The 18827-nt window shown below is 41.4% G+C and overlaps 2 protein-coding genes across 13 annotated transcripts in view; both read right to left on the bottom strand.

Moving 5' to 3' along the window:
* REEP2 (receptor accessory protein 2) overlaps positions 1-15674 on the bottom strand; it is a 31488-nt gene extending 15814 nt beyond the window's left edge. Inside the window, exons 1-8 of one of the 9 annotated variants that reach the window (XM_029998319.2) lie at positions 12373-12653; positions 11229-11284; positions 9246-9776; positions 8799-8871; positions 3479-3555; positions 1254-1367; positions 736-883; positions 295-452 (exon numbers count right to left, since the gene is read on the bottom strand). In XM_029998319.2, coding sequence (XP_029854179.1) covers positions 295-452; positions 736-883; positions 1254-1367; positions 3479-3555; positions 8799-8871; positions 9246-9725 — 1050 coding nt within the window. In that variant the 5' untranslated portion in view covers positions 9726-9776; positions 11229-11284; positions 12373-12653. The other 8 variants (XM_029998323.2, XM_029998317.2, XM_029998318.2 and 5 more) reach the window with 8 other exon arrangements.
* A 104-nt stretch (positions 15675-15778) lies between these two features.
* The window catches only part of KDM3B (lysine demethylase 3B), a 71486-nt gene continuing 68437 nt past the window's right edge, over positions 15779-18827 (bottom strand). For all 4 annotated transcript variants that reach the window (XM_029998313.2, XM_041119401.1, XM_041119402.1 and 1 more), the window contains one exon: positions 15779-17127. In XM_029998313.2, the coding sequence (XP_029854173.1) occupies positions 17047-17127 (81 nt within the window). In that variant the 3' untranslated portion in view covers positions 15779-17046. The remainder of the gene's footprint in view (positions 17128-18827) is intronic.

Here is an 18827-nt window from a genome sequence, read left to right as displayed (position 1 = left end):
TCAACAAAACACATTAAAAATATCTAACGCCCCACCCTTCAACAGAAAACCTGAATGAAAGCAAAGCTGGGTCCTGGCTTATGACAAAAGCTTACAGGCATGATAAAAATACAAAAGCTAGAGACTAGTATAGCAAGTAGACAGCAAGTCCTCTGATGTAGGACTCAACTAGCAAAGACTTAGTCCAACAACGTTTATACAAACAGCTTTTAAATGCACCAAGACTATGAAGCCAGAGCCTTCCAACAAAGCTTACAAATCAATGTGCTGGAAATAATTTACACACCAGCTCACCTCAGCTTTCATCATCTTCTTAGGAGTTTTGAGACTTTGGGTACGTTTAGGAAGTTTGTCTCCTGCATCTTCATCTGATGGGTCTGTTCTAGTCTCCGACGGGGTTCCATTAGACCTCTGTGCCACACTGCTCTCCTCTCCTGAGGAGTAACAGGAAGCTAAGGAGTAAGAGAAAAAGTTTTAGCAAATACTTTTGAAAAATCACATGAAGTCTAAAATGGCCCATCCTGAAGGACCACAGGAAAGGGAGATGTCAACAATCCTTCAGAAGGATAATCCAAAAAGTACAGAGATGTATTAGTAGATGGGAAGGGACTAGGGAAGACAACGCAACTTCTCCCAGATAATTTGAAATCTTGTAGTCCTTCTGAGAACCAATGCAAGAAAAGTCCAGGGAACCCCTCCTCCCTCACACAATGGCCCAGCGGCAGTGTTCTATACCCGAGTCCTCAATGGTTTCAAGAAGACTTCCACCAGAGGGGTGCAGCTGTGGCTCCTGGCTTCGCATATGCACGGTATCTTCATCCCGGATCAGAGTGAGATCCTGCATGCTGAAACTTCGCAGCTTCTCAGACAAAACTCCCTGACCCTAAGAGGACATAAAAATTAGGGTCAAGGGCACTTAGCCTTCACCAAGATCATCTCACATGGGATCATTCAGAAGAAGAGGAAAGGTGCCCTATTCCCCACTAGGGTACTCTGAAAAAAACAGAGAAGGGAAAAAGAGAACTATGCTCCCAAGACCAACAGGGAAGAGGTTAAAGCAAAACCCATTCCACTCTCCCTCCACTTTTCGTAAGACAAAGGATGGGATTAACTGCAAGGCAAACTGGAGGAAAGGAAAAGTAGATTGGTGCCAACAAGTACCAGCATCCCTAACAGACCCACAGCACTAATTGCTGGCACACAAAACTAAACTGCTGGGGAATTCCTGAATGTTACAGAAGGTGTTGCATTACCTTTGCAGCTGCAGTAACTGCTGCATTGGCAGCAAGGTTTAACCCTCTCTTGCCAACTCGCATCATGGTTTCATAGCTCTTGTCACGAGCCTGAGTAATGTATTCATCAATTTCCTAGGAAGGCAATGTGGAACATGGCATTTAGCTCCTCATTACAAACATGATCAAAGCCTCCCCACCATCACCCTTAAAACCCCAAAGCTCACCTGGATGCTTTTTTTCCAGGCTACCAGCATCAGCTGTCATTGATCATGTAACTGCAGTTTCTCTGCTACTTACAGAAAGCTTGCAAATGCAACCCTTACTTGAAGTATGCTATTACAAGTTGTAACAACCGAAACAAAGCTGTTACTTATACTGACAATGTGAAAAAAACAGCATGGCTACAGAACATGCTGCTCCTATCATGATTCAAAGAGCTTAACTACTGACAGTGACTATAAGGGCTCATGACACTGGGTTAGCCAAACATGCTTTCTAAGCATTAGGCAAACTACTGGCTACATTACAATCTTCTCTAAGCTGCAGTATGCCATCGCTGTCAGAGACAGAATCATTCTACACCCACTAATGTCAGCACAAGCATGATTCACACGTTTCAGTTTTTATTGTGGCATAACTGAATCAGAAGTCAGTCAGCTCCCAGACAGGTCAGTATCTTCTAACAACAAGTGAGTACCTTCTCCTTATTGGAGAGCGTTGGGTGCACAAACTTCCTGTAGAGGACACTGGAGCCCTTGGTGTAAGGGGAGAGCAGCCAAATCACAAATGCAATTTTCAGCTCGAAATAAAAGGGAAACCTGAGAGAAAGAGGGAAGAAAAAAAAAGAGAGAGAGAGAAAGATGGAGAACTGGAATCAAGATCAGCACAGAGACAGATGGAGATAACTGGTAGAGAGCAGCATAGGCAGAAGGAGCAAAGGCAAGATAAAGGCTCAGAAACAAAAGAATTGATATATCAGGTCAGAATAGTAGAACCCTCTTTGGAATCCTAGGACATACCTTCTTCGAGTCTCATTTAGTCTTTCATCCATAGCCGTGAAAACTCCATAAACAGGGCATCTCTCAGCCCTGCAAACACACCAGATTACAATCTGATAGCTACTCTCATAATTCTGAAGTTTGTTTAGAGAGTATCCACTGGATGTTAATATTGTATTAGTTTTCCTCTCATTTTCCAAAGTTTTCAACTACGTATCTGAATAGATCTCAAGTTCCTGCTAAGGCTGATGGCTCAGTTTCTGAAACTTCCAGTAGGTACTCCTCAGATAAGACACAAAAGGAGGATCAGTGTAAATGAAAAAGAGCAGGCAGCATGTAAGTCTTTCGCCTCTAACCCTTACCCAGTAAAGTCTCTGGGAAGATACAATAGCAGAGATTGAAACAAGTGAATGCAAACTTCTTATTGCCTCTATTAGTAGTAAGAGAGTTCTGTTTTCAGTGGTCCATTTCAAGTATGTGAACAAGCGAAAGCTCTTGTACTTTTTAGATCTTTGTCTGCTTTTCAAAGTTTATGCAGGAAGAAGCAAAACTGCTGGGTACTTTTGTAAGGCATGTGTAGGCATTTCATGTTTCTTTAAAAGATGCAACTCTTGACTAGTATTCTTTCAGAGATGTATGCAAAGCTCAAACACTAAAGCAACAAGGAAACTGAAGATATACTGTTCCAAAGGTTCAGTTGAACACACGTAACAGTGATTTGTCCTTTTCGGAGGCCTCCATATTGCCAAGCATGACACACAGCACTGAAAGGATTAAGAACCTGCTTCCCTGACTCCACTCCACCCCACCCCCCCTAGTGAAAGATAATTTAATCATGCAAAACACCACTCGGAGCACAGACATGCATCTGATCTGCTCCTCCACACAACAGGCTCGCAAAGCAAAACAGGTCCCTTCCTTCTACCATCTTTTTTTTTTTTTTTTTAAAGTGTCTTTTAGACCACCATTTCTTAAACTTGACCAGTTCACATCAACAGCTTCTCGAAAATATTTTGTTATGAATTAACGAAGATCCTCTTACAGATACTGCATCTTAACTGTTCGCAAGTATAGAAGATGAAACAGCTAAGACAGCAGCTACTACCCGCAATATCTACAAACCTGCAGACTCTTCATAGGGATTGAAAACTCCTAAAGGAGAGACAGTTTATTCTTAGCATCCTAACACTACACCTTTAGAAAACAAACAACCAACAAAAAAACCCATGCCAGCAAGGAACTCACCAAGAAAGAACAATGTCTGTGAGAGTTTCTGCAGTGGTGAAGAAGGCGAACACAATCCAGTACATCATCCACTTCACCTGCAAAAGAGCAGTCACTCAATAAACATCCATCAGAACCCAGAAAAAAGCCAAATGTCTTCTCAGTAAAAATGACTCATCATCTCCACACATTAAGATGAATTCAACAAGAAGGCATATATAATCAGTAATGGAGAGAGTCACATACCAAATGGTACATTATAGTTTGGGAAAACATGTAGGATTAATGTGCTCTAAATAGATAAATGCATACAGATACACTGATGAACACATGCCCTGTAGCAATATCATGATGCAACAGTGTTAAAGTCCCAAATAAGGTACCTAAAAAGAGTAAGCAGTTCACTTTGAGAAGTTATAGTCTTTCATATATCATAATTATTTTAATACATACATATATACACACATATGCAAAAGTTCAGTTTCAACTGTAGCCCTATATTTTCTTGATTTAAAGGTTTTGGGGGGGGAAGAAAAAACCCCACCAAACCAACAGATATAGTATTTTGCTTTAACTCACTAATAAGCGTTCTTTGCCTTAATTGTTACTCCCAGAAATTACATGAGCATTTCTCTTTTCTTTTTAAATAAAGGCTCAGTAAGAGAGGTAAGAAAGCAAAGAACATGATGCATCAACCTTATCTTCTTGTTTAAGGCCTTGAGTATAGTTTACAAAGTGTACTTTGCACTATTATGGCACATCTGTATGCCTATCGTCTATCTCCCTACTTCCTCACAACTTTTTCTGGAGCAGTAGGTATTTCTTTCAAACCAAACAAAATAATTTCCCCCTAACCACACACACACTCACACTCTGCTGTTTTAGTAACAAGTCTCTCAGCTAGAGGCCAATTATTCCTAAAGAAGAATCAGCTGAATTATAAAAACTGCTATCCAAAAATTTCCAATAGCAGAAGAGTCAACATCTTATAAGGGAATTACCATTTTTCTATGCTTTTAAGAAGTAAAAATAAATGTAAGTAGCAGATAAATAGAAAGAAGAGGTCACCTTTGCTAAAAGCAACTTAACACTGTTAGTGTCATCAAGAATGGGAAAGAACTAAACTGCATCAAGGAAATTCCACACATTAAATCCGCACATTAATCCATGTATTAAAATTACATGAACAGTTTAGTGACAGTCTTTGTTACAGCAAATGAAGTTATAAAAGCATATATTTCCCCAAACTTGCATGCTTTGGAAAATTTGGTGATCTCTTCTTGAAAGACCCTCCAAAACTTTCTAAAGAACCCAATAAAATTATGCTGCCTCTAAAACAGTGGATGGTTTTGAAGACAGGGGTTAGTAGCCCAAATTATTTCCACTCTATTGTGCAATTTTTTCACAACAGAAATTAGCAAAGCTTGTATTTTATGGCTCTCTCCTGCCCTTTTTTTTTTTTTTTCTTCCCCTTGTATCATCAGTTTGGACAGGACCAGAAGTCATTCACTCGACTTGTAAAGCAACTCTATGAAATGAATGGTTAACTCTTCAATGCAGTGACATAAATCAGCTCTTGTATGAAAAAGTGTGTGAATAATGACAGATCAAAGGTGGGAAACAGGAATCCCAATGGGTGAGAGATTTCAGAGAAGCTACATACCAGTAAATCTTACTTCAGTATTAGGCAAAATGAAGGCAATAATAATAAAAGCAATTAGCAGATACACAGATATATATATAACGTAATGAGGAATATGTTTTTTGCAGAAAAAAATTAATCTCACAAACATAGCAAAATTCTTAGGTTTCCATAAGCTCTTGCTATAGCCCTTCCCTTACAGGCAGGGAGTATGGAGTTTCAACAAAGTTTTCAACAAGCCTAAATAAACACTCAAAGAAACGAAACTGTCAAGGATAAAAAAGAAGGGACTTTTGAGGATTAACAATTGGTTAAGAGAGAGGAAACAAAGGATAAAAATAAATGGCCATTTTTCACAATGAGGAAAGTTACCAGTGGAATCCCACAGGAATCAGTGTTGAGATCTGTGCTGCTCATCTTCATGAAAGATCTGGAAAAGGTTGCGAATAATAAGATGACAAAATGTGCAGAAGATACTTTTCTATCCAGGGGATTAGATACGAGCTGATTAAAAAATTCAGAAAGGGATCTATACTGATTGATCTCCAGTTGACATTTTGTCGCTAAATGTCATTAAATACAAAGTAATGAACTTACAGCATCTGCTTTTTCTTAGTGAAAACTAAGTAGTTACATAAATTAGCTCATGCCACTCAGGAGTGCTCGCTGTAGACAGCCTGATGAAACCATAAGCTCAGTGCTCATTAGAATTTTTCATTCTGCTAAGAATGCTCAGGAGTATTAGAAAAGGAAGTGAAAAGAACAGAAAACATTGCTTTGTTACTGTTTAAATAAACTGCGTGTTCACATCTTTCATACTGGACATAGGTCTCTTGCACTCTGTCTCTTCCTGCCACCCTTCACCCTACGCTCCACAGCTAAAGACAAAAAGAAATACAGCTCTTAAATAAACTAGAAGGATCTAACTTCTAGCTCTAGAAGTCCCTGAAGTGCAGATGACCAGAAACTGGAAGAGCAGAAAGCAGAGGGGAAGAATCACTAATTTTTTTTCTTATGATGTTTGTAATCCACAGATTACAAACACCTTCAAAAACTGAGGGTCAAACCAGGCTGTATTTTTTTTTTTCAATCCATTCAAAAGGAGTCAGGTCTCTGCTGCTCAGGCTGATGACCACCAACTTCAGCTAACTGCACATACGTAGTCTCCCCAACTCGCACCAAGAACCTAAGTAAATTCAGTAAATGCAAAAGCATAGTCAGAATGTAGATTTGACCAAAGCTGAAGATGACACATAAAAGGAACTAAATTACTTTTAAAACAGTCTGAGCTACTAGAAGCAGTTTGTCACAGCTGCTCAAGGACTTACCATAAGTTTATATCATGGTGGGGGAGAAGAGCAAGTTTGTACTGTAGTCTGATGCCATGGATGGGCTGCTTGGGGTAGCTTGGTCTGTGTCAACTCAATCTTCAATACACCACACTCTCTAGCACAGATACACTTGCAAGATCTTTCTCCCCCACCCATGCTGGTTCTTAAGCACTATGAGCAAGCAGTAGTACATAGACACAGCGTGCTTTGAAAATGTGCAGCACAGCATTCAAGTTTTCCACTGACTTTTCACAGGAAGAACAGTTTGAACAGATATTGGTCCCCTTTCCTGTGTTTAACAAAATTTTCCCTGCCTTTCCACTTATGCTGAGAAGGAATAAGCCCTCCAAAGATCAGTGAATTAGGCAGATGGCAGCCCAACACCTAAATGCTTATTTCTAATGTAGTCCTCTCAGGAGAAATAATTTATATATAAGATGAGTTTTAGCAGTTCAAATACATTTTCTTGAACCAACTCCAGTATTTTCACTGAAAATAAAAACAAGAGAAAATTTTCTGCTGCAGCAATCTAGAACTACCTACTTCAAGAAAACTGTATCAATGAAGCATTAAACAAAACCCCAGAATGAATGCCGTACTTTTCCCCATCAGCCCTAGTGGGGCTTACAACCAGATAATTAGTTGATACTATTGCTAAGACAACTTTATGATAGTCAAATACTGTATCTCATTTCTTTTTCACCATCAGATTAGGGAAGTCTTACAGCAATTTAGGTAACACCTACCAAAAGAAAATCAGATCAATACAACGTTTAAATGCTGTGTTTCCTTGCAGAATGTATGTACCTCAACAGCTAACCTACCCACAGAAAATAAGCAGGTTTTTACTGTAAAGAATGCCTGCAAATTCAAAGGCTCCATATTTACCGGGTCTTTTGAGCTCCAGAACAAGCATGCTACAGGCTGTTTTAAAAAAGGAGGGTTTTTTTTTTTTTTCCCCCTCAACTTCTCAACAAAACAATTTAAAACTCTGAAATCTGAGTCTGTCTTAAAGCTAACACAGATTCTGTAACTGGAACAACCATTCCGTGACAGACACTCATGAGCCAGAATAAAATTCTGGGTAAAAAAACATACACATTTCATGCAACAAATGAAGGTCACAGGCAACTGGAAGTAAAGAGGAGAGGAAGACCAGGCAAGACAAGAGTAATACAGTACTACTTCATAAATAACTTCAAAGATAACTATGAAGTCACAGGATCATGCAATTATTCAGATAGTTTCTTTCATGCTTTCTTTTCAGTTTCTAATGTTATTACTGATAAACATCAAAGTTTAGTAAGACTCATTGTATTTCTGACTACATCTCTAACACTCACTCAAAACACTGTATCATTTATCAATGCCTCCTGAACATTCACATTTTGACTTCTTTGCTGAGACCAGTATTAAAGAAAAACCAAAACACCTCAGCCAGATGTTGTAGTCTGTAAAGCTGTCCACTATGAGTGAGACTCTTACTCAGCCAGCACTTCCTTCAAAAACCAGTGGGCTGAATTTCAAGCCAACATGTAGGAAAGGTCTAGGCAATTCTAGAGGACTGAGGCAGCATGAGACAAAAAAGGACTATATCCTGCAATATTTATTGTTGACGTGTCATTTTGTAAGGAACAAACAGAGCCAGCTGGATGAAGAATCTCAGACTGCACCACAAAGCAATATTGACAAATTATATCCTCTTCACCCATATTACCTCTCTTCTCCATCAGGTTATTCCTTGCTCTAGATAAACAGAAACTCATCCCCCCCGCAAGCCAAACAGCTCTCGTCTCCACTGAGCAACTTAGAACAGCCCTTCTGCAAGATGACCACACGTCACATCACTAAAAAGCATTTTGTATTTTAAATACAGTAATTGTAAGGGTGGCATAGACAGAGAAGGGGAAACGATTCCAGAAAGGAAGGAGGATGAAGCCTTGACCAAACTGATTGCAAGCAAGGTTGATAGGAAGCCACAAACCAAGCAAGATTACTCAGCTTTTTGGAAGAAAACAAAAGTAGTAGTGAAAAAGCAGTAAAGGGACACAGAGTAAGGATAAAGTTAGAGGAAAGAACTTGTCCTGCACTTTCAGATGCTTCCAGGCTGCAGCGTCTCCCCCACTCTCCCTTCCTCACTCAGCATCTCCTGAGAAAAAACAGCCCACGTTTACGGCTTGAAACCTCCCACTTTAGTCAGCGCCCTTCCTCGGCAACTTCTCCAGGGACCGTCGGGGCTGCTGCTGCTCAGCCGGCCAGGCCGACCCGACGCCCCCGCCGAGCCGGAGAACCCTCGCCTGAGGGACGGCCTGGGGGCTTGCGAGGGACAGGGGCGGGCGCTGCGCCGGCGCGGCGAACCCCAACTCACATATTCCTTCACGTTTTTCGTCTTCACGGCCTTGTAGGAGGAGTACGCGGGGTAGAGGGTGCCGAAGATCAGCCTGCGAGAAAAACATACCCCCCTCAGCGCTTCGCGCCGTCCCGCACCGCCAGCTCCCTCAGCCCGCCGCCGCTGCGGGGAGCGCCCCGGCCGGGACGCCGGTCCCCCGCGACGGCCCCACAGGCGGGGCTCGGCCGCCCCCCATCCGCGGCACCGCCCTTGGGCCGCGGCAGCCTGCGCGGGCCCGCCGGTCCGCGGCCACCCCCGCCTGCGCGACAGCCCCCCCCACGGGGCGCTGGGTCCCGCGGGGCACAACCGGCGGCACCGCTGCAGCCCCGCTCCGGGCGGCGGCCGCCGCCTCCCCCCGGGCGCCCCTGCCGGGGCCGGGGCCGGGCCCTGCGCGGCGGCCTGCGCATTCCTCCGCCCCGCACTCACACCACGAGGCGGGAGATGATCCAGGAGACCATGGCGGCGCCGGGCGGGCTCGGGCGGCGGCCGGGGAGTCAGCGGCGGCGGCGGGAGGCGGCTCTTAAAGGGCAGGTTCCTGCAGCAAGCGCAGCCCCGCCCCGGGTGCTTGAAGGGGAGGAGCCGACGCGTCGGAGGGAGAGGGCCGCAGCGCGCCCGAGCATCCCGCCCCGCGCCGCTGCGGAGCCCCCGGCGGTTCGCGCCGCCCGCCCCGCAGAGGGCAAGCGCCCGGCGGCGGCGACGGCAGCGGGGCGGGTCCCGCCAGAGCCCGCAGCGAGGCGGGGCTCCCGCCAGAGCCCGAGGGGAGCGGTGCGCCCCGGGGAGAGAAGGGAAAGGCGACTTACTGCGGAGCAACATGCGCAATCCAAGAACGTGACAGAAGAGCAAGTGCTGGGTTGAGAGCACGGGTACCTCGGAAGACGGCGTGAGAGAGGGCGCGGAAGCAGCCATCTTCCGTGAAGTTGCCTCCTCGAGGGAGTTCGCGACAACAGCGGTTAAATGCTGCGAACAGACAGATTCGTTAAGGTTAAAAGCGTTTCGAAGTCCCACGGCTCCCTGTTGCACCCCAAACCGGATGTAAAACAGCACTACCTCGCTGATGCCGAGGTCGGGGTTATCAAGCCAAAGGGATGAAGGCTGTTGGTTGTAGTTTCCAGAATAATTCAGGGTTGCCCAGTGCTCTTGTTCTTCCAGAGTTCAGCGGAGAGGCCGAGGACTGCTTAACTACACAGAGAAGGCTGAACGGTTGGGCGGGGGGGGGGAACAACATCCTTGTTGTAGGGTGGGAATGTGTATGCTTAAGCATATTAGAGTACCAGAAATTGTTACGTTTTAACAAGGCACCGAGGAACACTGTTACGAGAATCCTCCTCCTCCTCTGTCAATGCCAGAGTTAATTAGTGGGCCCCTTTTGCCCCCCCCCCCCAATAGCCTGTATGTACATTACAGTCAGGATTGATCAGGCCCAGTACACAGATCTCTGAATCACACTAAGATAACCATTACATAACCCATTTTTTAATTAAAAAAAAAATTGCTAGAAAACTATTGTCGTTCTTCAGCTAACCAAAAAAAAACCCTGAAGGAAGGCACTATGGCAAAGTCTCATTACTTGCCAAACAGCCTTTATGAAAAGGAAAAGAGACCAAAGAAAAGAGAGCAAAAACAAAGAGCTGCTGGGGAAGAATTTTCTCATGAATGCATGAACTTTAGTATAATGAGCAGTGAGTGATGAAAAATACAAATCATTAGCAACTTTCCATCACACGTAAGAGTTGAAAACACAAACATCTCTACAGACAGTGACAAAGAACATTTTGTCATAGCCTGCTTTTGGATATGAATGGCCACAAAATGATTGCATAAGGGACTGCACAATTTACACTGTTGATGGCATAACTGACCTACAAACAGGGTAAAAGGAATCTGCTCTGACACATCCAAGTAACACCAACACACACAACCTTCACCCAAACAATTCTATTTCTAACCACACCAGTTTCATACCAGAGACCAGCATGACAACAGCCCTGGTACCTGAATAATGTGCTCACACTCAGGTGAGTGAAAGATGCAAACAGAAGAGAGAAAATTCAGAGACCTGGAGAGTACAACATATGAAGTGTGTGGGAGTGCTAAGTAACTGCAGCATGGGTAAGTGGCACCTAAATAAAATGTGCCTTAGTGCTTTAAACTGTTTAATGTGCCAAGGGGCAGTATGAAGATTTACAGAGCATTAGAAATAGTGGTAAGAAAAACAGAATATGAACATCAACATTAGTAGAGCAGGTGATCTTGTGAATGTCTCAAGTGGCAGCTCAGTGTTAAGTAGCACATTGTGCTTTAGAGCAACTTCAGGAAAGGTATTTTAAGCCAGCAATTTACAGTTAGCAATAAGGAGCTAATTTCTTTCCATATCATAAAGAAGAATGATAAATTAATTCATTAACTTACCTTCCCACAAGGAGAAACTACTGATACTGAAGGGCTATTTTTGGAACAAAAGCCAGCTGCAGGTCAAATTAAGATAAAATGATTTATTAGTAGTATTCTTTTTATTAAGTTATTAGTAATATTGTATAGTGCTGTGTAATTAAGATCTTAAGACCTACACAGGAAAGCAATTTGTTGATTATTTTCAAATTAAGGTTGTGTATTTTTCTAGCAGATATGCTACTGCTGAAATAACTCATGACAAAGTTGAGTTCTACAAATGGTTAAAAAATAGGTGACCAAATATCTATCAATCTATTACACCCTAAACAATAAGGCATGGGAATCAAACTAACTGTTCCTTCAGTAGAGCAGCTTAAGCAAAGCTACATTTAGAACAAAGCCAGGTCAGATCCAGAGATCCCGCTGAAGCTGAGGTTCAGGCAGGAGCTGCTGTAATAAAGAGGAACAGCAATTAGTCAGGGCTCAAGAACACAAGAGTGCCTCTGGAAAAGTTTAGCAGAACAAATAAGGGTCTTAGGAAGAAAGGTGAACTGGAAGAACACAATGGGAACCCTTTCTCTGAAGCTTGAAGGTGCAGATTGTAATGGAAGAATATCAAACACTGAAAGGGATAAGGAAAACACAGAAGAAGTGCGAGCTGACAGTATAAACTGACATTGTGGGAGGTAAAGCCCTAGAATTGGAAATTATTCTGGGAACATTTCCCTTCATTACCTGTTTTGCTCTGTGGCTGAAAGCTGTTTAGTTAGAAAAGACCTTCCTAGGGGAAGCAGCTGTGTTTTGTTGTATCTAGCTCTTGAAATTCACTTTACCATTTTTGTATTAGCTTATATAAAGGCAGAGAGATAAAATAAAAGGCTCTTGTAAGGCAGGGGGATGAGGGAGATGAGAGAAAAGTAAGATGAGTTCTGCCTGGTTATTTTTCAAATGCCTGGTGGGAGCATGCAGCTCTTTTGCAAAGGTTCAGAATAGGGATCTTAAAGACACTGCCAGTTTAAGAGGAAAGGAAGCTGTGGGCTGATTTCAGATTCTGAGATGCCTTGGGAGAGAGTGACCCCCAAGCAGGTCTATGCATCCTGGATAAACAAGGGTTAAGTTTGGGAAAACACTGAAGTTGAAATCAGAAGATAAAATTACTTACCAGTAACCAGAGCCTGTAAGATACATTGTCCACAGATGCTTCCATGCTACACTTCACTCATGCTGTGTAGTTTCACACTCCTTTTCCACCAAAGCAATGCTTTTTAAGATATGCTTGCTGCATGAATAAGCCACTGCCATGTGTCATACAGCTCAACCAATACCTCTTAACTGCAGAAGCTCACAGAGCTATTAAAGGGCTATCAGAAGTGAGGAAGGAGAGGGAAGTACATAGGAGCAATAATTTTAAAGAATATCCATGCCTGGTAACTTCTTTCATCTTGTTTGTATTGCAGGTAAATTCAAGTTACTGCTTGACATCTAACTCCTCTGGCTCCAATTCTGATTCCACATCCTCAGGTTCCACAAGAGACCGTCTCAGAATCTTTCAGAGGAACAACAAATGGATTACAACGTTTGATGTATTATGTACTTAATTTTTCCCATATTTATGTTGCCTGGTACAGTTCCCTCAGAGTACAGTTTATAAACAGAGAAAAGATTTAAGTGTTGTAAAATTAACCCTTGCAGACTGTTACATTTTTAATCAATATCAAGAAAAGGAAGGAGTTGTTGGGTTGAAAAGAAGTAAATTCTTCCTCTTCATCTGAGACTGAGAGAAAAGGATGAATGTGTCCTGTGTAACAATTTGAAGCTCTGTGAAACTGCTGAATGACAGTGCTGAGTATGGCCTTGCATGGTTGAGCACACACCAAGCTTCAGTATTGTGAATGCAATCCAAATTCACTTGGGCAGGCCAACAGCCATATAATCCTGAATTCCTGCTTCCACTTGTCTATAGGTCCACAGGACATTGGCTAAAAGACAGTCAGAGCTTAAAGCCAATTAAAAAATGGTGCCTGCCCACTATCTTGTGCAGCTCCATTTAGTAATTGCAAGATAGCATTCAGTAGAATAAATATCATGACTGCAACAAACTAAATTTTAAGACGCGCAACTGAAGTTTTTATTTTCCCTCTGCTCAAAAATTTCTGATTTATGTCTCCTTTAATCTGCTTACATTCCAGGTAACATATCAGCTGTCCCCTAAAATTTGTAACCAGAAAATACTGTGATAAAAACTACTGATAGTACATCTTAAAACAATTTTATCACCACTTTGGCTGGCTACTTTTGCTATAAGCTCTATATGAAGTATGATAGAACTACTGGTCGGTACTGGAGGGTGAGTGCTTATATTGACCCTTCACACAAACTCTGTTAAGGGAGAATCCTAACACATGCCCTTGAAAGCACCCTAACCATACATGTATAAATGTATGTGACAGGCCCCAGATTAGCTGTCACTACTCAGGAAAGATAGTACAGTCATTGCTACTGGAAATCTCAATGCTCAGCATTAGTAAGAAATGCGGCAACAAGAATGTTTCAGAAATGAATAATGAACACCATTATCTCACCACAGAAATGCATAGTGTAACAAACTTTAAAACCCTGCACATAGCTTGAATCATCTTCCCTCCAAAATGGGGTAGTTGAACAAAAAGGAGGCACAAGAAAGTCAACAAGAACAATCGGAGGCACTGAGCAGGTTTTGTGCAAAGATTCTACAGTCCAAAACTGTTCATCTCGGAAGACAGATGCATCAGGGGAGTGAAATAGCACATAAGAGAACTATGAAGCTATGAAAAAGGTCAAAGGGGTAAACAGAGGACAGACAGTTCTTGGGGAAAAAAGGCTCTGCAGCCCAGTTAACTTACTAAGCTAACAAAGGTACATACTTTCAAACAAAGCATAATTAAATCTTGCAACTCTGTCAAAGGATGAAGTAGAAGCTCTAAATACAGTTACTTTGGCATCAACATGATAGACTTGCAGTGAGCTTCACAGCCTAATTACAAGTACCATAAAATATCCCTGACCATCTAAGGCTATAGCAGAGACCAGAAGCTAAGCATGTTTGAAAGAAAACAAGCCCAAAACAAACCCCTGCAGTTGTCTGGGTTTTATATATATACATATATAAAGTGTAATATATATGTAACATATAATATATACATCCATAAATATATGAATGTTATATATAATCTATATATATTTATATATCTGATTAGTATTAGTAAGAACCTATGTTTGCAGATACACGATACATGAAAATTCTATTTCAGAAATTCTGAACTTGCTGTACAGTAACAGCTAAGTTTTGATTAGTTGAACAGAATTCTGAGAGCTGACAATTACAGCTTTTAATCAACTGAAGACCTTCACCTGGTGAAAAACAAGCAAAAATTGGTAAGTGGATTCTGAATCTACATAAATGCAAATTTGTGCCCCATATAAAAAAAAATTACCTACTTGGAAAAACTTACCAAAAGAAGTGGTAGTCTCCATCTCCTGACACATATAATCCAGACAAAGGATAAAAGTTTTCAAATGAAAGTTACTGGAACTTATTTGCCAGATCAATTGACAAATTCTTCCTGTCCTCATCTGGTCTAAAATCTGGATTGCTACATATTTCTTAATTTTAATCTGTAATTTTTGTGCTAATCATTCCTCTAATTTTGGCTGAACATTAGTTTAGGTTGATTGTACTCCATGGTTAATAAAAGAGGAAATTCAAGAGACAGAAACAATGTTTGATAGACTCAAACCAAACAAAGGTTCAGCATGAGATGCAGAACTCTTAGTGTAGATCACTGCATTGGAAATGACCAAAGCTACTGAATTACACATAGCCAAGTCTTTGTCTTTTTGATCTTTATCTAATTGCCGATACATACACACACACAAAAATGAGGGAAACATCTCAGCTATAATTAACCAGTCAGAATGGGTTGTACACACAGAGTACAACAGAAGCACACATGAAATTCTGCACAATAGGAATGTGGTGATGTTGAATGGTTCATGGGTCTGGGATAATCCTTTTCATCTGTAGCAGACTGAATTAGCCCATACTCACAGGATAGCTGCAAGGGTATGAAGGCAGCAAAAGCCCATGAGTGAACTACTTGCACCCAGTAACCAACCTGAGAAGCTGCCAGCATGCCGCATGTCAGTGAACAGAACTGCTGCTGTCATGCCATCACAACCTCCAAGGTCAGAAACCAGGGAACCTTTACCACCCCATCCATATCTCCAGTGGAGAGGGCAGCTCTGAACCCCAACCTGTTAGGAAGATAGTGCGAGTAGGGAGCACAGCACAAGATATTGTTTATGACAAGATAGATCCTCTACCCAAACTATGTCTGAGAATCAAGAATCTGCAGGTAGCTTGGTATGCTCCCAGCACATACTCGGGATGCCAGGCATAAAACCCCCAAGCCTTCTGGTCAGACACAGGGCAAGAAATTAACAGGTAGCCTACGCTACCAGAGGCAGAAGCTGAGACAAACTCAAAGCAGAAGATCAGTGTACAAGTCTGAAAGAAACTGCCCAGGCTGTTACAGTAAATGACTTTTATTTTTAAAAAAATGAAATAACCGTGAACATATTAACAGGCCTGCAGGTGGCACTACAGTACAGCTGGATATAAGGTAGATACATTTCCCCATGTACCCGGACAATGAAATCCATTGCATCAATGCTGACATTAGTAAATTCTGAATACAGTTCTATCAAGCAGGAACATTTTACTTAAAATAGTTCTGGACAAAGTTGACACTGAAAGTTAACTTTTCCTTCACTTTGGAAAGGATAGATGTTTTCAGCTAGCACTGGTATTGGGTGAACTATTGCCTGCAGTCACCAGTGCAGGGAGAGATGTACAACATCTCCACATGAGAACAGAGTTTATACTCCTTTTTACTTCTCATTCTGAGGAAGCAGGGTGGCATAGGGAGAGGGGGGGAAGATGGGTGAGGAATATGGGCAAGGGAGGTGGGGTGTCAATTTCTATTCACTCTCCTTTGGCTGTTTTTGTGCTATTTTGGACTGCTTTCTAAAAATCACTTCTTGATTTTATTGAAAGGAAGACTAAATGTAATGCGCCTTTCCTTGAAAATCCAGGAACAGTTGTGGTACTTCAAAAATACTAAAAATATCTACTTTCATGAAATATTAACTGTTTCACTACAAACCTAGTTTTTCACTAAATACACAATTCTCCTATTTCTGGAGTCTCCTGGGGGAAAAAAGTGGGTTCTCCCTTTATTTCTGCAACTCTACAGTGTATAGAGAAACGGCTACAAGAAGGGGAGTGCAGAGAATAGCTTTATTCTTTTCCTTGGCCTGTATCTCACATGGGAAGTTTGCTTAAATTTCTGCAGTTGGGCTACTGTTGGTCACACTCCTTCAGCAGCTATCAACTAAGTCTGCAGTAGGACAACCCACCTCCTGCACATTCCTTCTAACTTTGTGGAGACTAACTAGGCATGAGGAAAAAAAACCATCCACACTCTTTATACCATTTCTAATCATAATATGCAGGAACACCAAGTGGTTTCCATGTTCTTCCAATTTGCAAAAGGCCACAGGAAAGGGACATGGCACCTTCCGTTAGAATCTGGAATTCTGCCTGTAACAGTACGACCTTCCATTAGACCTTCAGTGTTGAGGCAGCGTAGGAAACAGTGGCTGAAGAGTGTGTGTAATACTGACCACACCAGCTCTTAGTGAGAAGCCTCTGCTCCTGCAGAGGCAGTCATGTGCAGTCCCTGTATATACCGTGAGCAAAAGGCTTACTTCACAGGGCATTTGGAATTAGCAATTCCTACGATCTAGCTAGTTTGGATTCATGAGCTTTCAGTGTGCCAACAGCATCTTTCACTGCATGGTAGATAATGTTCTTCACCTGTAACAGGAAAAAAAAAAAATCAACTTCTACAGACTAACAAGCAGAGTCTTACATACCTATGCAATCAACTTTGACAGCTGAATTTGTAATAGTCAGCAAGTATACACAAAGTATATACTATCACTGCTTCAGGATATCAACAGCACAAATTTTAATTGTCACGATTAGACAACAAATATTTAGACACCTGCACTGATATACTAACTCATTTTCTAGTCATCCAGCACCATGTATTTACTCATGTTATTTTAAGATAAAGTCTCTCTTTTGTGAGAGCTAGGAGGAAGTATACTATGAAGTCACACACATGAGTTTATTTTGAAAAAGTCCTTGTGAGCCAAGTCACTTACAGACTCACATGAATCAAACGCAAAAGGAGCAAGAAAATCATATGGTTTAACCCTATGTAAATTAAGATGATATAACAAACCATCCTGTTGTCTCCATGCAAAGACAAGAAATTCTTCTAACTTGTGCATCTTCCAGAAAGGCAGCCAAGATCAGAGATGAAAAATCCACTAGTACTCACAGCAATCTGTTCCACGCTTAGCTATTTAACAATCAAAGCTCTTATCTTGTTTCTGATTTTTCTGATCTAAGTTTATTTGAATTCAGTTTCTAGGTATTGAACAGAACAGTTTCACCTCTAAGTGAGCAGCTTAATTGCACTTGCTCAACTAACTGCCAAGCACCACAGTTTTTTCCTGATGCACATACGGTCTCAGTCTTCTGTATCATTTATGTGGCAGTTACCGTCTGTGTATGTTTTAAAATATATATATAAATATAGACAGATGTTTATATAAAAATGCACCTGAAAAATGACACAGAAAAATGGTCAAATTTGGCTGTGAGGCACAAATACAACCAGTATTCCTTTTCACAGGAGTATTGAGTTCCACTTTGCCAGCAGTTACTTTTTTTTTTTAATAATAAGCATTATTCATTTGCAACCTATTCATTTACAGAAACACCTCCATATCTGTATCACTACAGCTGAAGAGGTACAGTGTTAGAAGCTGGATCCCCACAATGAGAGTTGATCCTACTTCTGCTTTCCTTTAAAATCCTGTACAAATCCATATAGAAATTGATAACAATTTTTCACAGAATTGTTTCAGAGAATTAACATGATAAGTTCTGACATTCTTGGGTGACATACTGGAGAACGGCTCTATATTGAGTACTCACTTTTGCAAGAACAGCCATTCTGCAGATCTCCGCCCTCCTTCATTTTACATGCATGAGATTACTAATACACAAAAAATGCTGACAACAAAATTTGCAAACTAAACAGATACTAACTCTTCAGAAGCATACATAGGTGAAATCAAAAAAGGTCTCCTACAGTCTTCTTGCTGTAAAACTTACTGTCTTATACATCATGTACTACTTCAGTGCATAATATGTTCTGTGCATTAATTATTAGTTTAAGCAGTCACACTTCTTCAAAGCAAACCACATTTAATTTAGTCCTGTTTGGGACTAATTTAGAAACATAGAATCATTTAGGTTGGAAAAGACCTTTAAGACTGAGTCCAACTGTAAACCTAATATTGCCAAGTCCACCACTAAACCATATCCCTGATTTAAATAAGCAAGCCTTCACTTTCAGAGCAATTTTCCTGTAGCCAATAAAGAAACAAATACAAGTGTCCTTGGTCAAATAAACATATCTTTTCAGAACAAAGCACTGC

This window comes from Aquila chrysaetos, chromosome 22, assembly GCF_900496995.4.
Source record: "Aquila chrysaetos chrysaetos chromosome 22, bAquChr1.4, whole genome shotgun sequence".
NCBI lineage: Eukaryota > Metazoa > Chordata > Aves > Accipitriformes > Accipitridae > Aquila > Aquila chrysaetos.
Note: the sequence above shows the minus strand (reverse complement) of the source record. Positions and strands in the feature narration are given on the sequence as shown.